At 36.7% G+C, this 27,165-nt stretch overlaps 1 protein-coding gene across 5 annotated transcripts in view; it reads right to left on the reverse strand.

The window, feature by feature from the left end:
* KCNH8 (potassium voltage-gated channel subfamily H member 8) overlaps window positions 1–27,165 on the reverse strand; it is a 192,644-nt gene that overhangs the window by 127,209 nt on the left and 38,270 nt on the right. For 4 of the 5 annotated variants that reach the window (XM_054060446.1, XM_054060445.1, XM_054060444.1 and 1 more), the window contains one exon: window positions 3,498–3,731. In XM_054060446.1, coding sequence (XP_053916421.1) covers window positions 3,498–3,731 — 234 coding nt within the window. The remainder of the gene's footprint in view (window positions 1–3,497; window positions 3,732–27,165) is intronic. The other variant, XM_054060447.1, reaches the window with a different exon arrangement.

Here is a 27,165-nt window from a genome sequence, read left to right on the forward strand (position 1 = left end):
AATTATTTTTTTTCTGCTAATGTTGAATAAAAATAACTACCTCAGAAGTTCCATTTTTCTTCAGAAAGAATAAAACCAAACCAGACCAAACCCAAAGCACCTAACTAAAATGGATTATTTACCAAATTTCATGACTGCATCTTGCAGCACCATTGAAAAAACACGATTTGTTTTTTTAGATAATTTTTGGGTTTATTCTATAACAGTTTTATGTTATTTTAATAACTATTTATTTCTATTTTCCAAAGGTACAGTAATACATGAAAATGAAAAATATAATAGGCAGTCTGGGAAATTTATTCATACTCACAAAATGTCTTTGAATGGCTTCCAGTCAAATTATAAACAAGGAGAAGTAGGATGGATTGTGGGAATTCTTTTAGCCTGAACAATTTCTCCTTATCTGTTTATCTGTGGTTCGGCTACTTCACAGATAAGCAAATTGACCTGCAGTATTTCTGCCTGTATTAATCATAACTATTCCAGGTTTGAAGCACCCTTTTATAGTGCAAAGGAATCAGAATCTATCATTCAGGACTGAGAAAGAGAAATGAATATGTTAGTTTTACTTCTTTCATTTACATTCATTGAAATCTCTTCTCACTTTGCCCACGCTCATCCCTATACAATATTGGAGAAAAGCAGTTCTTCTCCTTCCAGATTAACATTAATTTTTTTTTCCTATAGTCAAGCATGATTTACAAATTTGAAACTACTTTATTTGAATAATCTTCCTGAAATGTGAGTTCAAAGAATGATATGTAATCCCTTCAAAGTGCTAAAAAACAAAGCCAGCAATAACCCCTCAAGTCTCTCCAAAAAGACAAGAGGAAGAAGCATTTATCAGCAACTTCAGAATAACTTCAAAATTTCATACTGTAAAAAATAGCAGTCATGAACATAAGCAAATGAAGCAACATGTCCCTTTTCTTGTATAAGTCACGAAAAATGAAGATGCATTTTCCCAACACCATACATCACTGACTGTCTTCTTGTTAATAAATAGTACCATTTGGAAAATACATTTTTTTTAAGTATTTAATGTGAGACTAATACTATTTGAGGGGAAAATGTTTATTGATGAAGACAAATGTAGGATCTACAATGAAAACTTGTGACATAAACTTATACCCAGAAATTCGTGCTATATAGTAAAACAGTAGGTGATACTCAGCAGGCACCTATGGATTCACTGAATCCAAGTGTAGTTGGGCACATACAAAGGCTCCTATAGCACTGAGATGGTTACCATCCTGACAGTATGTCACACTTAGTGTTGCCTGTGTGAAGATCACATCAATGATAGTGTAAATGCCTACAAAATATGTACACTGAAGGAACCTGATATAAATTAAACAAGATGATAAGCCTTTGTCTTGGGGTGCTTTCTTCTTTGGCTCACTCCTCATGACTAGAAAGTTGTTGTTATAAATGTCCTACCTTAGGAATGAAAGCTTTGGTGATGCAAGCTGAAATTTACTGAAGTTTATGGGGTTGCTTAATGCTTGTAAAATATTTTATATGCAATACATATTTAAACATACATTTTACTTACAGTGCTTGGCCATTTCTGGAAAATCATTATTATTGTGTTTATATATAGTGGCAGTGAAGAATAAGTCAGAATCACAGAATAACACAATGATAGGAAGGGACCTCTGCAGATCATCTACTCCACCCACTCTGCTAAAGGAGGTTCACCTACAGCAGGTTGCTAGGGAGCATGTGTACATAGGGTTTGAATATCTCAAGAGAAGGAGACTCCACAGCCTCCCTGGGCAGCCTGTTCCAGTGTTCTGTCACTCTCACAGTAAAGAAGTTTTTCCTTATGTTCAGGCAGAACTTTCCATGTTCCAGTTTGTGGCTGTTGCCCCTTGTCTTGTCTCTGGGCACCACTGAAAAAGAGCTTGGCCTCATGCTTCTGACATCCACCCTTTAGAAACTTACAAGCATTAGTAAGATCCCTTCTCAGTCTTCTGGCTCAACAGACCCAGGTCTCACAGCCTTTCCTCATAAGATAGATGCTCCGCTCCCCTAATCATCTTTGTAGCTCCCCACTGGACCCTCCTCAGTACATCCTTGTCTTTCTTGAGCTGTGAAGTCTATAACTGGACACAATACTCCAGACACAGCCTTAGTAGGACAGAGTATACGGGTATGATAGCCTTCCTTGACCTGCTGGTCACACTCTTCTTAATGTACCCCAAGATACTATTGGCCTTCTTCACCACGAAGGCACATTGCTGACTCATGGTTAACTTGTCCACCAGGATTCCAGGTCCTTCTCCACAGAGCTGCTTTCCAGCAGGTCAACCCCTAACCTGTACTGGTGCAGGACACTATTCCTCCTGAGGTGCATGATTTGTATCCTCCTGAGGTAACTTGATTTGTAAACTTTATTAGGTTCCTCTCTATTCAATTTTCCAGCCTGTCTAGGTCTTGCTGATTGGCAGCACAGCCTTCTAGTGTTATCAGCCACTCCTCCTAGTTTTGCATCAGCAGCAAACCTTCTGAGAATATGCTCTGTCCCTTCATTCAGGTCATTTTTGAGTATGTTGAACAAGATTGGACCCAGTACTACCTGCGGGGATCACCACAAGCTACAGGCTTCCAACTTGACTCTGCTCTGATTATCACAACCCTCTGAGTTCTACCATTCAGCTAGTTCTCAATCCATCTCACTGCCCACTCACCCAATCCACATTTACTAAACTTATCTATGAGGATGTTGTGGGAGACAGTGTCAAAAATCCTGCTGAAACTGAGGTAGACAGCATCCACTACTCTCCTCACATCTGTCCAGCCAGTCATGACACAATAAAAGACTATAAGAATGGTCAAGCACGATTCCCCCTTGGTGAATCCACGTTGACCACTCCTGATAACCTTCTTTTACCTACATCGAGATATCACCCAGGAGTTGTTCCATCATCTTTCCAGAGATGGAGGTGAGGCTTAGCAGTCTGTAGTCTCCTAGGTCCTCTTTCTTGCCCATTTTGAAGACTGGAGTGACATTGGTTCTCCTCCAGTCCTCAGGCACTACTCCTGTTCTTCATCGTCTTTCAAAGATAATGGAAATTCACTTGGAACATCCAAAGTTCTGACCATTTTATTGAAGGGACTGAAAATTTTACATTGTCAAGCTTATGATGAGCATTAATTTTTTAATTACAGTTTCAGCAATAAAGGGTAAAAACTTGAATATAAGAAAAAGTTGAAAATACAGTGTCATACTGAATGCAGTTGACACAGTGTCTCACAAAGCAGTTTACGTCCCTGAATTTCTTCTATACAGCTTTGTAATTTGTTGTATAAAAGCAGTAACACTAAAATAAACATAATGTCAATGTTTACCCAGCTATATTTATTTAAATACATTCTTGTAGGTCTGATTATAGACATAAAAAATCATTAAATAGAAATGTATAATATATATTTTATGTATAGATATTAAGTTTCATTCTTTTGGACTAAAAATATAGGAAAGCAAAACTTACCGTTCTTCTTGTAGAACATGATTTCTCCTTTGAATTCTACCTTTTCCTCCAAGGACTTCTCAATTTGAAGAATCATCTGCTCATTTGTCTCAGTACCAAGTAAAAATTTACAGCTGCAGCTCTTTTGCATGACTTCAGTTCGTGCAAATCCAGCAAGCTCACAGAAGCCATCTGAGCAGTAAACAATAGGGTATCCCTTAGCCACCTGAGCATTTGCAAGGATGAAGTTACTATCTGCAGAAGAACACAAAAGTAAAACACGAATTGCAGTTAGAATTCTACATCATTTGGCATAATACTTCCTTTAGCTTTATAGGAAAGCATAACTGGACATATACTTAAAAGCTAAGTCTCAACTGTCTGCAAACAAGAATGCAATAATTTACAGTAACTGACATGGATGCTAGCACATTAAAACAACCACTTGACTAAAAACTGGTGAAAAACATGGAAGCTTTGGAGACATTTCAAAGGTGCCATTTTATTTCTTTGTCTCAGTCTTTAATAGTAAGGAAGGTTTTTTCCTCTGTGTACAAACCCGGGGGTTAGAGGAGCAGAATGAGGCTCCCATGATCCAAGAGGAGGTGGTTAGAGACTTGCTTGCCCAGCTAGACACCCACAAGTCTATAGGGCCAGATGGGATCCACCCAAGAGTATTGAAGGAGCTGGCGGATGTGCTTTCCAAACACCTTTCCATCATCTTCCAGTAGTCCTGGCTGTTTGAGGAAGTTCCACTGGACTGGAGGACAGCTGATGTTGTGCCCATCTACAAGAAGGGTTGCAGGGAGAATCCAGGGAACTACAGACCTATCAATCTGACCTCAGTGCCAGGAAAAGTCATGGAACGAGTGATCTTGAGTGCTATCATGAAGCACATGCAAGAAAACTGGGTGATCAGGCCCAGTCAACACGGGTTCATGAAAGGCAGGTCTTGCCAAACTACCCTCATCACCTTCTGTGACAAAGTGACTCAACTACTGGATGAGGGAAAGGCTGTGGATGTAGTCTTCTTGGACTTCAGTAAAGCCTTTGACACAGTTTCTCACAGCATTCTGCTTCAGAAACTGTCAGCCTCTGGCCTGGACAGGCGCACACTCTCCTGGGTTGAAAACTGGTTGGATGGCCGGGCCCAGAGAGTGGTGGTAAATGGAATTAACTCCAGCTGGAGGCCAGTTACAAGTGGGGTTCCTCAGGGCTCAGTACTGGGTCCAGCTCTGTTTAATATCTTTATCAATGATCTGGATGAAGGCATTGAGTGCACCTTTAGCAAGTCTGCGGATGACACTAAGCTGGGTGGAAGCGTGGACCTGATGGAGGGTGGGGAGGCTCTGCAAAGGGATCTGAACAGGCTGGACCACTGGGCTGAGACCAATGGCATGAGGTTCAACAAGGCCAAACGCCGAGTCCTGCACTTGGGGCACAACAACCCTATACAATGCTACAGACTAGAAGTCTGGCTAGAAAGCTACCTGAAGGAGAAGGACCTGGGGGTGTTGGTTGACAGCCAACTGAACATGAGCCAGCAGTGTGCCCAGGTGGCCAAGAGTGCCAATGGCATCTTGGCTTGGGTCAGAAACGGCGTGACCAGCAGGTCCAGGGAGGTTATTCTCCCTCTGTAATCAGCACTGGTGAGACTGCACCTTGAGTACTGTGTTCAGTTCTGGGCCCCTCACCAGAAGAAGGATGTTGAGGCTCTGGAGCGTGTCCAGAGAAGAGCAACGAAGCTGGTGAGGGGGCTGGAGAACAAGTCTTATGAGGAGCGGCTGAGAGAGCTGGGGTTGTTTAGCCTGGAGAAGAGGAGGCTGAGGGGAGACCTTATTGCTCTCTACAACTACCTGAAAGGAGGTTATGGAGAGGAGGGAGCTGGCCTTTTCTCCCAAGTGACAGGGGACAGGACAAGAAAGAATGGCCTCAAGTTCCGCCAGGCTGGACATCAGGAAAAAAATTTTCACGGAAAGGGTCACTGGGCACTGGCAGAGGCTGCCCAGGGAGGTGGTTGAGTCACTTTCCCTGGAGGTGTTTAAGGGACGGGTGGATGAGGTACTGAGGGGCATGGTTTAGGGATTGATAGGAATGGTTGGACTCGATGATCCAGTGGGTCTTTTCCAACATAGTGATTCTATGGTTCTATGATTCTGTGATTCTATGATACTGCCATTCAGACTACTCTGCAGTCTGAACAGACACAGCTAGATCTTCAAAAAAGCTAATCCCTCTATGCTCTCAGTAAGATGAAGCAGACCTTTATCAACACTCAAACTAATTTTCTTCATATAATTTTGCAAAGCAATCCTTAAAAGTAGTGTTGAGGGACATTTTGAAGCTACATGGAATTTTTTGTCCTTTGATTTCTCTTTTTTTTTTTTTTTCTGAGGGAATACGTTCTCATTCAAAAAGCACTGTCAGCTGTCTTCCAGAGCCACAGCATTCTTCTTCCATCTGAAACAGGTTCATGAGAGGTTCTCCATAAGTTTTCAGTGTGTATATAATGCAACTATCATATATGATAAATTCAAGAATGGTACATTGACATGCACATTAATTAACAAAAAACAGCGGTCTAATTTGAGATCAAATCTGTGGCAACTCTTACAGCCTCATATCTCATTTCCAAACTTTGCTAAAGGGTCTTTGAAGGTTTTGTGCCTTAGACTCTCATCTTCAGCTTAAGTCTACAGCTCTAACCCTTTCTGGTCTTTTTTTAATTAGTGTGAAGACCCTTTCCAGATAACATATGAATTCTTATACAATTTTTTTTGCCTGTTTCCTTACCTTGAAGTGATAAAAAACAGTTTTGTGGGAGGAATATGTCTACATTTCACATCTAGGGAGGAAAAACTATTTTTTGCCTGTTGCTTATTAAAGAATGTTTACCTTACAGCTTGCTGGCAGGAGCTTAGGAGCAGTCTAGTCCCAAGACAGATACCTCTCATTTTTTAGAATTATGTGCATGTGGATTCATGTGTATGTATTAAGGGAAAATACTATTAACTAACCCAGAATCCCTTGATAAATATTCATAAATTTAACAAGAAAAAATGAACTATTTTAATGGAAAACTCAGGTTGATATGCCTAATCCCCATACAGGGATATATTATTCATGAATAAGGAAGAGAGGGACAGAATTCATAAACTAAAATAGAGAAAAAATAGGTTGCTTCAGCCTCACTGTCACAAGAGTTTTTCACCCATGAAATTCCAAAAATTTCAGCTACATTACACTTTACTTACACAAGGGATAAAATACTATGGCTGATAGTGCTAAGATTTCAGTATTATGAAGACGATGCTGAGGTTTATTAAATGATCAGTTTTCTCTTAGGACTTTGCTTCAGTTGCTCATCTTTTGCATAAATCTAATTAAAGTTTCTCAATAACTGATTGTAATATTAAAACACACTTTTCTCACTTACCAAATAAGTGATTTAAAAATACATTCTGGTTCAGTGCAGTGCTTGACTTAGCCTGTCATTTTTACTTGCCTAGCTAGGGAATAAGTATCATTACCATTCATGCACTGACATGATGCTCCCCCTGTCAACACAAAACTAAATCCCCACACTGCCAAAAGAATTAAAATCATATGGTTGCACTGCAATTTAATGATGGTGTTACAGAGTAAGACCTGCAGGTTGTATATCCCAAATGGATCTGTAACTATCAACTTAATTTGCTCCTGGGTTTCTTGTTGTTTAAGATACAGTTATGTGATATAAATACTTCTATTTTTTTAAGTTCTAATTGTTGTGAATTGTATGAAGCAGAATGTGGAACATCGAAAGGGCAGAAAATATAGAGAGGATGTTCTTGGAGTGCAGGAGTGTTTGCATATCGTTATGAACAGGAATACACTGGAGCTTACGAAGCATATGATTTTATAAAAAATTTAAGATGACCACACTCTGCTGTCATTTATATCACAATAAACCTGGAATACTTTCAGTTACTTTAAAATTCATAACAGAAAAAAAAATACTTCTAAAAGTCCAATGCAATGCCAGCTGGTGTAAGAGGTATTCTTTCCGTTACCATCAGCAGATGCCTGATAAGGCTTTTAAGCCTAATGTTGCTGAACATTTTGAGCACAACACTAAAGCATTAGCTTCAGGAAAATGCAGGCAGAACTATATTTTCTCTTTTTCTTGAGCTTGAAGTTCAAATCAAACGATTAAAGATGCAAACGTAATCCCAAACTAGTAGACTAAGGGAAATGTTTAAATAATTTATTGAAAAAAATTCTCGTAGTGTTTAAGGTTCAAGCAATAAAATTTTGTCCAATAATCATCTGTGTTTCATCAAATTCTTCAGTAATATTTATCAAGTGAAAAATTAATATTTACCTACTACAAAAAGCAAAATTTCTCTATAAACGGGTCTTAAAATATTTGAAGATAGTTCAAAGTTTTATTTCTGTGATTTATTTTCATTACTTGGAATATTTAATATTGCTTGCTACTTCCAGTGCTCATAAAGCATCACAAATTATTTAAAAAAAAAAACAAGAAATGAGGGTGAAATTTGTATTATTCAGGCTTCAGCGTGGCACAAATAACAAAACCAGCATTTAATTCTGTGATCTTCAGTGATAGCTAGCTAGATCTTAAAATGCAAAGAAGGTAGAATGACATTTTATTTAGAATAATTTATTAGAAACCTACAAATTGGGAGACGGCACTTTTGTTTATCTCTGAATTTACAGAAAGAGTGGTGCAATGAGTGATACAAACCAATTGGTCCGTATATTTTGGAATATGTTCACACATAGATTATTACGTTTCCATAATAATAAAGATGATGTATTCTATATTGTTCTTTCAGCAAGTCAGTATGAATATTAAGTATGTTAAATTATTTTATACAGATTTGTTGGACTTCGTGGACAGGAGACAGTACTAGATTACTGGTAGGATGTTTTTCATACATATCTTCTTCTAGACAAAGAACACATCCAAGCTAAATTCAAGATCTTTTGAGAAAGATGTAACCTTGAGTCTTTCGACTGTTTAGGAGTATAAGGCATTTGCAATGACTGAGTAGAACTTCTGCAAATTACATATAACCTGAAAGAACAGATTTTGACAAAACCATGAGTAGCGCTCTTCAGCCCAGCAAATTTTAACTGCTGTAAGTCAAATAGTTCAGTAGTATATTAGTTTTAGATAAAAATACCTTGTCGTATGTTCAAGCCTGCATGTGATGTGTAATCGATGATTTAAAATTTCTTCTTTTAAAGATGGGACAAGTAGCCTAGACATAAAAAATATCCAACGACTTTCACTAAGTTTTCCTTTAGCAGCAAGTCAACAGAGATGGATGAATATGACACAGATATTCCAAGAATATTCGGTACTATTTAAAAGTTGATTTGTTTCAACTGTGCTTGTTTTCCTTTCTGCTCATTTTATACTTTTTCATATGAAAGTTTGAAGGAAGAATATTCAGAGCTTGCATGCCTGCATTTGCTTTGGAAGCAGGACATATTGGAGTGGAGAAGACATCAATCAGCAGAAGACTTGCATAGTTTCCAAAAACTTCTGCCAGTCATGTAGCATAAACTCAAACTCAAATAAATAAGCTGAATCAGAACCACGCTAACTACACCTTCCGTCACAGGCTTACACACCTTTGCCTTTTTTCATTGATTATACTGATACATAAAAATTATAACTTAAGAAACCGAACAAATTTATATCACGTGCCACCTGAATCAGAGAGACAGGTTTGTTAAGCATCCCATGACAGATTTTAGAATTGAGCAAACTAAAAGAAAAAGCTATTATGCAATTCTTTGCTTCATAATTAATGCACACAAATTATCTGACTGTTTGTAATGAGACCATGTAACAATTAAATTCAGCATTCCCTTGATAAATCTTACTGTGATCTTACTTAGTGAAAAATGACAAAAGGTTTTTTGCTTTAATACTGTAGCAATGTTTGCTATAAATCTCATCGTTGTGCTTCCCCAGTTCTTGTAATGTTTATTTTCAATCAAAGTCTAGATGGCTTCTACAAGTCTTCATCTGTATTTATGAATAGAACATCTACCTGATTTCTTGTGCAACTGAGCACAGCCAACCACCATTCAAATTTTAAGTATTAAATTATTTATGCATTAAAAAGGAAGGGAAAAGGAAACCTACAAAAGAAAAAAACTCCCCAGCAAACAAAGAATCTGCATTAATTAAACTAATGATTCTCATAGTTACTCTATCGGACAAAGAACAGTTCATAATTCCTCCAGATGAAAGAATTTACTAGATTTAGGTTTGATTCCACAGTTACATAGGAAACTCGACAAAACTGTTCTCATTCCAGGTTCACATAAATTACTGTTACAGAAAACACGACCACATTAACAGATAAAATTGCCTAACTGAATGATTTAAACAGCACATGAAAATCTTTGTCTTCATGTCAGTGCATTTAGATGCATAGTTTAATTAGAGATTATGCTCACTTACCAATTACTATACATTGAATCTGATACAGAAAAGAATATTCTACAGTGCTTTATAACACTTCTAGATATTAAAGTTCCTCTTGAAAATCTCAGTACAATTAACTGGGTCACTAGTGCAAAGTTAAGATTTATCCAGATCTAGGTGAATCAGAAAGAAATTAAGTTGATAATACTAATACCTTTTCCCACTCTTCACTAAAAATATATATGTATATTCCAGTGAATTTACAGTAGTATAGTAAAAGCTAGAACTATTGCATAATAAGCTACAAGTATGGACTGATGAACAAAGGACCCATCACTGAGAGCTCTATAATTGATTTAATTGGCCAAGTCATTTCAAATAAAAGCTGAGATTACAAAGACATGTATTCATAAAATTAGGTAACAGTTACAAATCCAGAGTACAAAACAATATTTGAAGTACCTAGCTCAATGTACTCAGCACAAGGGTGAGCTACCATAGCTCTCACTTAACCTCCATTGCAAAATTAATTTTGATTATGTAGAAAAGTTCTGAATTCAGCAGCTAATAAATCAACCTTTCACTTTTCATTTAAAATAATAATCTGACAGTGAAAATGCTTTACTGTATACAAAATTTATAGCTACAAAAAGAGGTAAGCAGTAATATGGCTTAGCACAGACAGCTAAACTAAACTAAACTTGGGCATCTGAGTGCTAAATCATCTCCCTGTCTTATTGATAAACACAGATCATAACCCATTTAAGAAGCTCAGTGTTCTTTGATCTCAAACCCAGTTTTCAGTGCCATTAGTACATCGAGTCGATACTAGAAAAATGACTGCAGCTTTTTCATGAGCAATCAAAGTACCTACAAAGCAGGCCAAAACAGCAGACAGTATCAGAGGGAAACAAAATAAAACACAAACCCCAAAATAACCCTCATAGTGAAATGGGCTCCTGGGATCTTAAAGAGGAAAAAAAAAAGTAAAAAACCCACATTTGCCCCTCCATTAGAAATCTCTGTATATTTTCCTGTTCCTTTTCAAGACTCAATCTCATTTACATCTACCTGACCTCTAAAGTATAAAGGGCTGAGAATTACTTTGTTCAAATAGCGGTGACATGTTACTGCTAATTTATCATCACAGAACACCTTGCAAATAAACAATCAGTCCAATTGTAGTGGATGAACCACAATAAAGGAGAGGAACTTTCAGCAGAGATGACTTTGAAGTCCTTCCAAAATTAAACTCCACTAGCAGAAGCAGACATCAATATATTCTCCACAGAAGGAAATACTAACTAGTCTGAGGTAGCAATATTTACCTAGAATTCTTTATATTTACCTAGAATTACACATATTTTATGTGCAACAACAAGGAAATACTTCTTTTTGCCCACTTAACCCACAAAATCAAAGTATTGATTTTGACAAAATTTTATTTTTAAGTAAAAGAATGTTGCGTTCTATTTGATCAGCTTCATTTGTTATTGATCATGCAGTGACTGCCAGCATACAATGTTGATGTAACTAAAAAAGTTATATTGCAGTGCTCAAATATTTCCATGCTAACACGCACTTTTATGTGCATTGAAATGCTGCAAATGTAACAGCACTTGCCTATGGAAAAGATAGAAAAAATAAAGACATTAGCAGTGAAGACACACTGCAATTCATGAGTGATCAGCACTCATTGTATTGTTGTAACAATGTGCAGTGTCGTCCAGAAGTTTCTCAATGGACATTGAAGGTGCTTGTTTACCTGGCAGAACTGAACCCTCTGTCCCAGAGAAGGGAGCTCAGCTGCTGATCAGTTATTTTCTGCTGGTGCCCAATGGAGAGCAGAGTGCACGGATTCCTGCCTCCAAAGGAAGCATGTTTTGCAATTTCTGCAGTAAAATACATGAAAACTTAAAGTCCATCCACCAGGCAGAAGGACCAGTTTTGCAACCCAGGTAGACTTAAATTGCTGGTTTTTTTCCCAAACTGTTCTCTGGTTTTAAAATTCGCCTGGAATGGTAGAAATTGAATTGCTTTAAGTCAAACTAATATATTGAGTTATCATATGCTCAAATAACATAGACCAATGATTTAAGAGCCTGGGATTATGATTTGCTTTCAAGTGTTCAACTGAGAGGTTTGCAGATGAACAGTCTATTTAAAGAGAAACATTTTCAGAGGCAGGAGCCACATCCTTGTCAAACATTTACCGATGTGATGCTGTCCATACTTTCTTTAATCACTTGTCTGAAACAGAAGTGAAAGAAGGAGTTGAAAGCTGTTTTTAAGCACTATGTCACGTGATCACGATTGGTGCTCAGTTTACAGACATACCAGACTTTCAGCATTGTATAATATTTTGTGGTTTTAGCACCCTAAATATGCCTTTAATAAGTATCATGCGTGATGAACTCGTTTATAATACTACTACAGCCCTTTGGATATTTATCCTCAATGTATGTACAGCTACTGATACTGCGATGTATCTGGACAGCCAGATGTTACGGATGCTGCTAATTGGGCTAGTGGAAGAATACAGGAAGTAGATTAATGAACTATTATTCCTGCACACCTGAGGGGAAGAACATAAGCTAGACATTTTGAACACAGTGTGAGATGCCTTTAAAAGGTCATGTTCCTGCCTCTTTGAAATCTAATGCTCCTTTCTTCTTATGAGACTATGTTGATTATAGAGTGGTAGCTTACGGGCTTGGAAAATATCATGATGCCTACTGTATTGGAAACAAGGATCTGGATTTCTTCTCAATGTGAAGATTTGGGATTGAAGAACTATTTACATAGTATTAAGAAAGCTTCATCTTATAACTTGAAATTAGTAGATTCTGTGGAATTTTGTTTCCCCTTTGGAAGTGACCATGGAAAAAACCAGTAGATTCTATATACAAAAAAAATAAATACATAAAGAAAATATTTTTGACACAGAAATATAAAGTGATCTCAGTGCAAAGAAACTGGAAAACCTTCCTGGTCCTTCCCTTTGCTTCTACCATACAAACCCGGTTGAAGATATTTACTGTCCACATGCTGAACACAGGGAACTTTCAGCCACTTTTTGCAAAAAGAATGAAAGAAAACAAATTACAGTCGCAACCTTGGAACTGGCCATGGAAGAAACTGAGAACAGGCTGTGCCTTCTGGATGCTAGTGACTCTTGTGAGGCATGAGTCATAAAGAAATTCTCTCCTGGTTACAGAGGGGCATTCCACACTGCTGTTCCTCACCTCAACAAAATGATCTATCTTCAAAACAGATCCAGACCCAAGTATGGGTTTAGTGTGAAGGCAAAAGGGCAGTAGTCATCCTTCTTTAGCATCATCTGCCTGGTGCAGCACTTGCATTCTACAAAGGGCAATGCAACATCCTCAGCTTTTCACCCATCACCATCACAGATGCATCTGGTCCTATACAGAATATCAAGAGACAGCTTGTGCAGGCAATTTTCATTTCCACGTGCAAGATACCCAAACAACAATATCCATTCCTTTCTCATGTCAAAACCACTGACTGTTCAAATATCACATTGCTTTTATAGTCTCTGAATAAGAAACATTCATCATTTCATACAAGTGCTGTATGACCCTGAAGTTATTAATGAAAACTGCTGAAATCTGCCTTTTATGTATGCTACACATCATTTCTGGACTGTTCACTGTCACTTTAACAATCCTCTATGGCCCCCATGACAATTTCATGCCAGCTTGTGGTGCCTTCTACTGTATTGATTTCTTGCTGTAATTATTATATTTCAATATTAAGGTGCCAGGACTCTATGACTAAAAGCAACCACTTTGATCCTTTGCAGTTTATATGTTCTTCTCTCAGTCCCTGAAATTAAAGGGTAATCTTGAGTTAATTTTAATGGGGAGAAGCCGACTCCCATATGCCGATTCCAGTGAAAAGAGTCTTCTGTAAATGGCAAGATTTTCTGCATGCAGTTTTCTGAGAGAGGCAAACTAATCTAAAAGGATATCGTGGAAAAAGAAGGCCTGTTCAAAGAATATTCTTCTGAGAAATTGACAGAAATTATGTCAGAAATGGTTCAGAAAGTGACGAACAGTGTCAGGGAAATGTAATTTCCAGAGAAAAATAGAGCTCTATACTGCACTATTTACCATAACAAAAAATTACACTGTATATCCCAAACTCACCCCTTCCCAATCAAAGCTCAGTACAGGGTTAGCTGACATTGTATTCTCGAGCAAGATACATAAAAAAAATATTTTGGGGGTGAAAGAGTATGAGAGAGAGGTTACAGGTGAGGATGTATGTTATTGTAATCAAAGGAGAACAAACTAACTTGTGGTGGGTTTGCTAGCTGAGAATGGTCTTGTGAAAAATCCAAAGAAAAATGCTGAAAACTGTAGAAGGGCCAGTGTTGTTTGACAAACAAGCAGAATAATTTTAACAGAAAAGCAAAGCAGATGGTGAAGTAGACAAAGACTATTATTTCTTATTATGAAACTACTACACACCTCCTGAATGATTGGTATAGTGTAGAGCTGGGGGACCTGAGCTTAGATCTACTGATTTATGTAAGATATCCAACTAATCAAGGAAGAAGCTGTTTGGGGAACCTGGAAGACTTGAGATGAACATTGCTGTAAAACTGTCTTCTCTAGAAAAATCTAAATTTTAGCTGAAGAATTGAATATGGTCTGGGAAACTCTGAGCGTCTGGAAATTCCTTGCAGTAAGGACTATGGATATAAATACACAGTAAATTGTCAGGGTTTTGATTAATTTAGAAGAAGGGAAAAAACCCCCAAGTAATTATTTTCTCAGTGAAAGAAAATCACACATATAAAGAAATTGTATCCCCCCCAAATGAACTTCAAAGAACTTAAATAGTGCAGATAAGAGAAGAAACACGCCAAAACCATGAAGGGACTGAAGAGACTTAGTTACTCAAGACCTTTTTTAATCTGGTTCTTTTATTTTATTTCTAGTTCTTTAATGGAAATAGGCTAAGTAGCACAGAAAAACCTTTGGCATTTCAATAACAAATGTTAGTTTAATCCTGCTCTGGAACAAAACCAATTCCCCTTCCCACCCTCTCACCTCCACAATGCTACCTGAATAAAACACATCTTGCCGCAGAAATAGATCCATGTCAGAACAATAGGCCAGTGTTCAGCAATTGACGCATGACCCAAACCTCCAGCATCCCAGGAATATATTATTTATTAACTGTGCTGCAGTGAATCAGTGTCATTAGGGAATCAAGTAACTTTTTTGATAATTTTTTTGTTCAAAACATGCAAATCACGTTTGGGGTTTTGACTAACTGCTCTTACTTGTCCAAAATACTCTCATCTATATAAAAAGAAATATTGTCATAATACTTGGAAGACAATTTCAAGATTAGTTTTGTTCCACAAGAATGCAGCATGAAGATGCTGCAATCAAATTCCAGTGTTGTTATGGGGGAGGGTGGTTTGAAGTTTTGCCTTGTTTCGCCAAAGCTCAATCTAAAGAAAGTGATGAAGAACCTCTTACACAAATAGCAGCAAATATTTGTTTTCCAAGATTTCGTGCAAGAAAGAACACTCTTATTTATTTAGAAATTTTGAAATGAATTGTAGGAAGCCAGATATTTACACCATGGATTTGTTTTCTATCTCATCAAGAAGAAGTGGCACTGAGAAAACATAGAGAAAAAATATTAAAGTCACACCAAAAAAAGTTTTTAGCACAAGCTCAGCAAGATTCTATAAATTATACTTACTGAAAAAAACAAAAGTAGAAGAAAGCTATAAATTACAGCATGATTGTACGGCTACAATTCCTATGTGACCCGATGATATAATTTTGGAAATTCATTGCTGTTCTAGATAACTTAGAGAGACGGTAAGTCAGTTGGAAAATTTAACCAGCAGCACAGTAGACACCAGCAGAAATGCCTTTAGCCGTTTCACAATCTTTTCCAATTAAGGTGGCCATGACACCAAAGGAGTATAAACCCCTTCTTTAGCCTACTGAACCTCAACATCAGAGTCAGGAGCCTCATGTCTACAGGAATGTTGGGAAGTGACTTCTTCCAAGGGATTTCTCAAAATAAGGACCTATGAGAGAATTCAGAACCCTTCTTTATTATGTATATGCACGTAGGCTCTAAACGTTGAGTAAATGCATTTGACCTTATCAGTGTCTTTCCTTCTGCAAATAAAGGGCAAAGAACATTTGTAGGTGAGATACTGTAGAACTAATTCCTTGACTGGAAATTATTCTAAGAAAAGAGAAAAAAGCTGCATTTTTTGTTGGGTATTTTTCTTGGTTTTCTTTTTATTCTAACAAAGTAAGGTGCCTGAAGTAGGAGTCTGGCCTTGTGGAGTAGGAAAATCACTCTGTTTCAGACTGCCTATATATGTAAATTTTAGTAAATAGGGTCATTAATCTTATTGTGCACAACAGCATAAATTAACTTTCTTAAGTTACAATAGTAGTAATTATAACTCTGAAAGACTTGGGTGAAAACTTCACAAACCCTACAATTCCTATTTCAAAATAACAAACAAAATCTGTGAAACCTGGCCTGTTAAAACAAATACTTTCACACAAGCAGAGAAAACATATGGTGTTTATATGGATTTACATCAGAAACAGTAACAAATAGTAACACTGCCTCAGACTTAGTAAGTGATCCTATGGGAATGCTATTTACAGCCCGGTAATCTTTACCTGCACTGTTGAGGCAGTGTTTTCAGAGTCTCTTTCGTATTTTTTTCCCCTTTATTCCTCTCATACTCTTGTTATATTGTTGTTCTCACAGCCTTGAATCTGCAAGCAAGAATAGTAGTGGGCTTTCACAGGAAGAGCCTATCACTGGTCTAAGAACAACTCTTTGATTCCCCTTGTCTCCTTATCTCATTTCCACTTCATACTCATAACCTTTCCCTGCTTCGTAGTTCTGGACTTGAGCCTGCGTAGTGCCTCCTGGTGGTCATAGGCCGGGGCCTTAGGGATGAAGTAAGAAGTCTTCCTCAGGATGAAAAAAAGTTTTTTCCTTGAACTGTGCACAAGTACAGTCTCTTCTGGTTGTTTTCCAGCTTTCTGCATCCCAATGCCCACTTATCAGTAAACTTCTGCTAGCTGTCTCCTTCGTTATCAACTTCCAAGGTTTTCAAGGCAAACAACGCCAAGCTCTAATGAACACTCCCAACCCCACTTGTCTGCTTTCGCTCATCAATAGATTTTAGTTAATTAGAGGGAACTAAACCACTGTGCACAATCAAGTAAATAGTAGTAATTTAAGTTTTCAATAAATATTATCCCATAATAGGTGTATAAACAAGCTTGACAAGTAATGAGTAATTAGTAACAGCTAGTTTATGTACCCCAACTGGTGCTAATGCCATCATTTAATGGGAACAAACAATCAGGTCAGGGAGTGGAAGTGAGTGGGGAGAGGGAAGAGTGGAGAGTGGGAAGTGGGAGAGCTAGAGGAGGTCCTGATAAAAGTGTAAAGTCTTAGGGTAAAACATCTGCCACCTGCTGCCTCCCTGCTACCTGATGCACTGGAGAAATGCCTAGAGCTCTTCTATGGAAACTGTCATTGCTTTTCTCAGCTGGCTCCTTGGGAAAGTGTTCCTTTTCCCTTTGCACTCTTCCTCTCTCTGCTTTGTTGTTTTACCTTTCTCCTAAATCACCTTTTTAGAGTTAATGCATGCCATCATTTGGGCTCCACTACGAAACATCTGTGTATGTAAGTCTGTCTCAATTTTTTCCCATTCCTCATTCTCATTCTGTGCTCTTGCCTATGCATGCTTTTCTAGTCCTTCATACTGTTTATGTTACACAGCTGACCTCAGCAACTAACCCCGCAAAGGAGTGCTCTCTTCTTTTGATAACTACAGTCAAAGCTGTGCCGGACTAGCATGCTAAACCCTGCAGGTAGATGAGAGCAGAACTTCAGTGTAAGGGACGGGGGGAGAGCAACGCGGAGGAGGAGATGGAGAAGACATGGGATATCTTCCTTTAGAGGTCAGAAAAGTATTCAAGAAAAGGGGCTTCTTTTGACAAACATATCAGAACCTGAATGCTGCCATGCTGTTTTCTGTATTAGTACGGACTTCTATGTGGGAGTCACATCAGTGGAAAACTAAGCAGCCACAGCAGGAGCCAAAAAGAATATATGTTTCAGAGAAAAACGACGTCTCTCATCAAGGCAATCATCCAAGCACTGAATAACAAGCCAGTATCTTATGCAGTAATAAATTGAGATTCATTCAGAAGCAGGTTAAGTCTCACATACCTTTTTAGAACACTACCAGCCTTTATCTTTTTTTTTCTTTTGTAAGACTTTTAAATAATTTTTAACCTCAGTTTAGATGGAAATACCCTTCAGAGGGCTTCCTAAGAATGTCACTTGCTTCAGGAAAAGTTGGTTTGCCTTCTCTCTCTAAGTAAAGACAGATAATCCATTGCCTTAATTTCCCATTCTCTTAGCAAAGCCTCAATTTAAGAGACTATGAAGGGGTGAAGAAGGAAAAAAAAAAAAGCCAGAAAAAAGTGGAATTCAGGAAAGACAGTTGCTATAAATATAATAAGTATGCCATTTCTAGAAGATGCTGTGGGATACAACTGTCTGCACGTGTCAGATCATTAACCTCTTTGTTTTGCTTTCTCCCTCTGCTTCATTAAAGAAATTCCAAAGGGGAAATTACATAAACAGTATTTTCTAGATATTATTAAAATATGTTTAGTATCAATACCACTATAAAAGTTAATTTTTTTCAAGACTACTTGAACATTATTTCTCAATGTATAAAATATTCAGTTGATTATAATCCTTTAAAATTAACTGGAATACCGGCATAAGACTAAGTTTTGGGTTTGCAAACTTGTCCAAGAGCAGCGATTTCCCATCTTTCTAGTGTGCCAACTAAGCCACTATATGTCAAAGGATTCTTCAGAAGCAGGAAATATATTCATTATTTCTCTGGAAGTATTACTAAGTACCTTTTAATTAACATTTAAATTTGCTTTAAAATACATTGTTCATATAACTCTGCTTCAGAAGGGCATGAATTAAAAAAAATAGCGAAACAATAAAATATACATATGATGCAACAATTTAATATATCCAAATTTCAAATAGAAGGATTTTCCTTAAGTATTTTTGTGGCTTTATAAAACAAGAAAAACCAAGTGATAATGATAACCTTTTTCTTTTTACCTTTTCATATGACATAATAATGAAAATGTAAAGTACATGGAAGAAATTAATTGAACAAAAAGATAAAGAAAACCATTTCCAAAGCTTTTGTTCTTATCAAGATATAGCCTCGACAGTAGATTAACCAATGTTTTTGCAGCATGCAAGAAAATTAAATGTTTTTGGACCTCTGGAAAGTAATACACTGCTTATGTTTCAGGAATGGATTTTCAATTTGGCCTTTTCTTTCCCACACTTTTCATAAATTTGTAGATTGGTGAAGGATGAAAGGAATTTAAAGGACCAAAATGCTTTAGGCCCTACATTTTCTTTTTCGGAGGCAATCTCAGGAATTTCTTTCAGTTAGAGAGGTCATCCAGGTCCTCTCCTTTAAACAACTGAGAAACTTATTTCTCATCCCTTTACCCACATGTTGTGGCCTCCACTATAGTTCCCAGAAGTATAAGTATTTCTTTGGGCAGTCTGAATACCCAAGAAGGGAGCTTTATGTTGAATTTGATAGTAATTTTCTCTAACCAGACTTAGGAAATGGGAAATAATTAGAGTGGAATAGAAACAAACTTTGCCTCAAACTTGAATTAAACAAGAATCTGAGATTCACATATTTTTGATCTTCAGTCTACTGTAATAAAAGGTTATAGGACACAAAGGTTAGTCACATCGATCCCTGTCTTCACAGCGTTTAACAACTAATCTTCTTCCTGAACAATTTTCTCTTTCATTTAGGCTCTCCCAGAAAAGAATGGGAAGCCTTTTCCACAGTTTGGATTCCTTCAACTTATCTCATTACTATACAACAAAACTCCAATCTACTATCAGCTGTGCATCCACAGTAAAAAACTGAATAACCTACCAATGAACTGTACAAATGTCAGTTTCCACAAGAAATGAAGGAAACTATACAGCATATGTTTATATCTTCTTTTGTAAAGAGAGGCAACAGTAAGAATTTCACTTTACAAATGTATTCACAAATACATTCCTGTACCACATCACCATTTTTTCTGGTTAAAATCCAGCAATGTTCATATTTTTCAATGTATTTTATATGCAATAATCTGAATGTTTAACTACTTTTAATTAGCTTTTACTCAATTTCCTGCTAACATGCCAGACATTATCAGGCACTGCTCTTAGTTATGCTGCTTCACATCCAAAGAAGTGGGAGCTGATGCTAATTAAGACAGTCCTACTCAGCTGGTAAAACTACTGATTAAGTCTTACTTTGCTTTCTGTAATTGAAACCAAATTACAAGGGATAAATAATCCAATCTTTTTTTTTATTTCCAATTCCAGTATGTTTCTAAAAAAGTCTTTAAAAAAGTAAAAATCAATATCTGGCCAAACACTTATGTTTTTATGCGGGCATGTACGTGAGAGTTCTATTGATCATGACATGGTATTTCCATAACTGAGATCTTTCTTTTCCTAAAGGATTTTCTCCCTGCAAAATGACAAGTAAACAGAAAACTGGGTTAATATGCAATATAGAATCCATTTCAAGAATATTATAATTCACAAGAAGCCTGTTTCTCAGTTGTGAGATGGATGTGTCCTATTGATATCTCACTGTATTCAGCACCCCATATCTCAGAATGCAAAATTACTGACAGTTAACTGATGTTGTTAGAGGTGTACTTCCTGGTGCTTTCACCCCAACAACATTCAGGACAGCTTTGGTTTTAAAGCAAAAGGAGGGGCATGCACGCCTTCAGCTTTGGATTTGCATTTTGTATACTTGGTTTCAAATTTTAGGATATTTGCCAGGGAAAAAATCCTAAGGAGGCTTCTCACAAAGGAATCATAGCAAGTCCACTATAGAAGTTCCTTAACTATCAGCTGTGAGAAGACTAAAACTTGAGGTTTTGTAATGGGATTTTATCTCCAAGCCACGGACTTCTTAACTGCAGTCCACTATGACATTTTCAACAACTCCTTTTCTTATGCCACAGTACTTAAATCCTCTCCCTACTGCAGTACTCCTTACTGCCTTACATACATCCTTCAAAATTCCCGCAGTTACTCCTTTTCTCCTACCTGTTTTAGTTTGCTTTCAGTTCTCACATGAAGAGGCAGACTGCATTTTCCTGGACTGCCAAGGTATGTACGCCAATTTGTTTGCTTGGGCAGCAAAAGCAAGACACCTTCCACTCAAAAGACAAAGATAAGCAAAGTGGAAATTTGTCTCAAGTGCTGAGAGCCAAACAAATCGCTTTAAGTATTATATAAGACTTCTGATTGCTTCTTTTGCAAATATATTACACAAATTTACTATTTCTTAAATCATCCAGCAAGTTTTCCAGTTTATTTTTGGAGGAAAGATGAGAGGAACTAACAGAGTACAGTACAACTCAAATCTTGTTTTCTTGGAAGTAGAGAAAAAAGAAATGCTCGCTATGATTATACTAGTTTTAATCCTTCTCAGAACTTTAGGATAATGCAATGGTATTGCATAACGAAAACAGTGAAAGTTAAAATCTCTATAAAAAACTTAGTTTTCTTAGTACAGGTTTAGATCTGATCCAGAGCATGCATGAATTCTTTTTGCTGAAATTTTAAAAACATGATCAGTTTTTGCTAATCTAAAAGGTTTTGGTGTGGTTCATCACTGCAGAGGATTTTCATATGGTATGTGTGCAGCATCTGTACCTTTGCAATTTTACTGGCCCAGATGAGGTATGACTCTCTTCAGAGTACTGGTTTCAATCACTTGTGGTTTTAGGGTGTTTGTTGTTCTTTTTTTGTTGTTTTTTTTACGTTAAAAACATGATTTTTTAACCTAATTACTTTTTTTTTTTTGGAAGCTAATCTTCTTGAAATTAAATACTGCTCTTAATGGTTCAAAGATAGCACATCCATAACCAGAAAGTAATAGCTAAAATAGCTATTACTATTTATAGCTAAAATAGAAACTCTCATGTTTGCTATTGACTAGAGATGTAAATCCTGGTTATGTTCTTTCATAGGATTCATGCAGGAAGAGTGAAAGCACTGGTGCTGAAGTACCTCCTTTTCCCCTTATTATTCATATTTCCACCTCTTTCCCGCCTTATCTTTTTTGCTTTGATTTCAAACTGCTGCAGAAGGTGTCTGTAGACCTATCACCTTATATTGCCTGTCACAATATATATTAAAAAAGGTTATTCTTCTGAGTACCAGAGCAGCAACCCAGGATTAAACTCTACACTTTCCCTTTCCACAATTATTTCCCATGTAACAGATGCTGAGTCTGTCTGAAAATCTGTAATAGAATGGGTTCTAATAAAATCCTGTTCAAGTGCAACCTGTTTGGCTTTTCACAATGGTTCTTTGGGGCCACAAACATGCGCATGAAAATCATAATCTAAAAAGAGAATAAAGGTCAGTTATTACTACTCAAATATACTTTACTAATTAATGTGAAGGTAAGAGGCAAGTGGAATAGGGGTGGGGTAAATCAGGCCAAAAACCTTTCCTGATATGCATCATCATTTCGTCTCCTTGATTCCCTAAGGAAACAAGTTAATAATGAGAAGGAATGTAATTTCAATCAATATATGTTTTCTCCATTTTCAAAAATGGGTTTATCATCTTCACCCTTAGTTATATGCATTTAAAATATCATTTTCCATGCTCTCAGTTACTCTGGTACATCTCCAGGGCAACCTATTTGACAGTACTAAATTTATCTTACTCTAGAAGAGATGGAAATCTGGAAATTTAGATTGAACTTCAGTACTTTTGAGAAGTATTTCAGTTGAACCCAGTACTATTTTTCTTGGCAGCTGACAGATTAAATTCTGATTTCAGTATTATTCATTTGCATCTCGTAGAAAATATTTTTTTGTGCAGACTCAAGGAGAGACAATAATTTTAGGATCACAATCCACCAATTAACCAATTTCATTAAATTATAATATTGTGTATGTAAGTCTGTCTTGTGTGTCTTGTGTCCGTCTGTGTAAAATTATTAAAATAATTTTATTAAATTATAAACAATGAAACAGTAACTGATAACAATTATTTTAGGTTGATGTTAATTTTAGTGTCAGTAAACAGAATTTGCTTCTAAACTTCTAAATTCTCTCTTTTTTAAACTGTTTCATTCCATTTTAGAACAGACGTTACACCATTTATTTTCTTACTATTTTTGGATGGGTTTTGCTGCATTTTTTAAATTCCTTCTCTCTGCAAAGCAATGGTACCAAACAAAAATCAGTTACAAATCTGAAAATATATTACAAGCTTAAACCATGCATTGATAAGTTTGTCATCTGTTTTGGTTTAGAGCAGAAACAATACTATCAAATGGACAAACTGTTTGGTAAATTAATACTTTGAAAATTCATAAACTCTAAAAGAAAAGCAACATCGGTAGCATTTCTAAAAAACATTTTAATAGACTGTTCAAAGGATTTTTCATTGAAAAGACATTAAAAGCAGATAAAAATTGCAACTTCTGCAATTCCATTTATAATACGATTTTTCCAGTCACTCAGGTGCTGAGCATTACCTAAAGTTTAGATTGAAGTATTAGTATCTTCTGAGAGCTCCCCTGCAATTACATACTGAATAAATCTCTTGATTCAATTTCTTAAACATTCCATTTTTCTCTCTCCAACAACTGCAACTAAATCAACATTCTCCCTGACAGCACACCAGAAGTTAAATCAACTCATTCACTCTTACCAAGTAAAAAACCTCTGCAATATTGCATATGTCTGAAAATTACTGACAGCAGAAAAAAACAAAGACACTTTGGAAAGGAAGCCCATATCCTTCATTACTACTGATACAGTCTTTTTACAAGAAAAAAGGTAACAGAAGCTGGATGAGTTTTGTGAGTGATCCATGTCTGGATGAAACTGTTGTCTGAGCTGACTGGCTGACTGTGCTCCAGAATACAAGCTCTATTGCATGAGACTCGTAGTTTAACACTTGGCCCACGGGCCTGATTATTAAAGATTATTTTGCAATTTTTAGCAGCTGTTCTTTCACCAGAAGTTAAATAGAACAGAAATGAAGTACACAGAGCGTTTGTACTCCATCAAAACACAGAAACAATTACAGTAGATATGTGCTTGAGTACCAGTTCTTAGAATGAATTACATCAAAAAAGGCTTCAGACTTCCCCCAGAAAATCACTGGATTCCTCTGGTTTATTATATTGAGGATGGGGGTATAATTTGAATTCTTCTATATTTTTTTTTGCTTTGTAAGGTGGGTGGGAATATTTTTATTTCATACGGGATGCACTGATACTACTTCTTTCCCTCTCATGTTTATTTTACTTTTCTGATTTCTAGAATCTCGCCTTCATCCCTCACTTCCTCTCTATTTTTTCTCATTTACTTTTTTCTGATTGTTTTCTCCAGCTCCATATTGCTGACTCAAGCCATTTTCCACTCCCATATTACAAGTCAGAAGATTACTGAACAAAGATGCAGAGGCATTGCCTGCAACTGAGCTGAAAACCAGAAGACAAAGACTGAAGTCAGTGTTGGTGGACTATATTTGAGCATGGAAATTAAATGCCTGCGACATATTCCTGCAGCCAGTTATATTGTGAATTACAACAGTTTCAGAGGCCAAAGGGCAGATAGCCTTTCTGACAGCAAACCGTGTTATCCCCTAACAAAACAACTGTTTTGTACTATGTGTACAGGACCTGAGGCAGCTTTCCTTACAAATATTTACTCACTCCTCCGTCTTGCAAGTAGATTGTCATCTTGAAGAGATTCATCAAGACTGGGGAAAGCTGAATGAAGTTAATAGCTTTCTTTAAGCTACAGGAAATGAGACACTGTGCTCAACCTCAAGATTAAAAAGAGTAAGTAGAATACCCTTAACTGAAGCTGGGTCAAATGAAAATATGTTCTTACATTTCTTCAAGCACATAGACAGAGCGCTAATTAAGCAGTCATTATGTCACTTACAACTACTTACCAATTATTTCAAAAGATTTGTCAAGTCAGTTAATAATAACTTGTAGGAGTGCAACAATTATCTATATTAAAATGAGTGATATAAGCAGAGTTACCAATAAATTGGCTAAGTCTAATATTGCCCTATATGTATGAAGAAAGGTAGCAGACAGGCAGGACATTCCTGCTCTAAAAGTGACATCTGTTTGTTTCAGATTTAATTCTGTGAATGAGTGAAATTAAGAGTTTTTCAATCAAATAACTATGTATTTCTTATGTGTTCTACCTTGTCTGTTCTGATTTAAAAGCCATACTTATGGAGGGGCTGTATTTATTAAAGTATAGTTTGCAAGTTGTCTCTCTATATACTGTATAGTTCAAGTATATTAAACCATAGAAATATAAACCTGAGTGGCAAGAAGAGGCATATATAAAAGACTCGTGGCAGTGATTGTTGATTATATCTCCAACACTGAACTCAAGACAAGACTTAGACCGGAAATTCATAGACAACGTCCTGTAATCCTGTGGGATGGAACATCCTGAGAACAAAGAGCCATTTTTCTAAGAAATGCTGGTGTCTGGAAACACTGATTTTGCTCCACATAAGAACATCCCACCCCCCTCAGCTGCAAAGCAGAAAGGGAAACTTGCATATGTCTTTGCCCTGATTGTCTTCCTCCTCTTCCCTGATAATTAGAAGCTGAGAAAATGGGACATTTGTCTGGCATGCAGGATTTGATACCAAACAGGTTGAATCTCTAAGTTCCTGAATTATCTGAGTATATATTCAATTTCTCTCTCTTAGTCTTATCTGTTCCGCATGAAAGATAACATTCACTGAGTCAAAGAGAGACTGAGCCACTCACAGTCATCAATATCACAGACTGTTCTGTATTTTGGGTCTGAGTCACCTCTAACTTTTCTGATTTCTCCAGAAATCTTACTTAGAGGCTAATGGACTAACTAAATTGTCTCTGGAAGTTTTCAAAGCCCAGTATTCTTTAAGTCATTGCATACCAATGTCCATCTTTCAATTGGATTTCATTGTGAGTATTGTCCCAGTAGAAACACAGTAATTCAGGATGGTCAACTTGGGCATTTTTCTTTGCTGAAAACCTCTTCTTAGCGGCACCCACATTTTTCTCATTATTTTTGGCTAGATATTTTAATTGGAATGAAACAGTTGTCACTTATGCTTCTGTTAATATATTTTTTCAAAGACTGCACAAGAAGAAGCTCCCTTGTGCATAAAATAATATTATTTTTAATAGAAACAACATTACCATAGTTTGAAACATTCTAATAATTGGAACAAAAGAAAATTTGGGGCTGTATACTTTTTAAATGATATCCTTCTGTGGCATGGCTCCCACTGTAGGCTCATTTTTGTCCTATACAAGTCTGACTATCCAGACTTCTGAAGCACAATGGAATAATTATTAGTAGATTCCAAAAAATTAATTAGCCTGTATTTATACAGTGTTTTGAAAGAGAAAAGCATTACATGCATATTGATGTTACAAGTAATTATGAACGAACCCCATCTTTGTTAAGATCTGAAGTTAATTCCCTGATGTCTGGCATGCAGCATAATTATTTCTACAAAGCTCAAGCTTCTTGAAACATGGACAATAGAAAATGCCACCAAAACCAGATTGGTGTAGTACTGTACTGTTTACATCTTTTAGATGTATTCTTCTAGAGAGAGTCACAGATGAGCATTTCCCCAGACTTAATAAAGACAGGATTTTAGAAAAAGTGAAGGCAAGAGTTAATAATAGACCATGCTTTTTGATCAACTTAACAATGAAGCAGATCTCACAGGTTGCATCTCTATTTAAGGAAAACACAAAACAGAGAACATTCTCTGGCCCAAGGTCAATGGCACAGAATATTTCTTATTTATATAGCTACCATCTATTCATTTAGATCCTACTCCCACAAAAAAACCCCAACAAATCCACAAATATAAGAAAGAAACTCATGAAAAACCTAGGCAACAAATGTCAGGGTAGCCTCATTCTTACTGCCTATTGAAAGCAAGCTTTTCCCCTGTTTTATTCTTTGGCACCACATGTGAAAACCTGAGCTGGTTTAGGTCAAAACCACATTATGACACATAGATTGCACCTTG

Source organism: Cuculus canorus, chromosome 2 (assembly GCF_017976375.1).
Source record: "Cuculus canorus isolate bCucCan1 chromosome 2, bCucCan1.pri, whole genome shotgun sequence".
Taxonomy (NCBI): domain Eukaryota; kingdom Metazoa; phylum Chordata; class Aves; order Cuculiformes; family Cuculidae; genus Cuculus; species Cuculus canorus.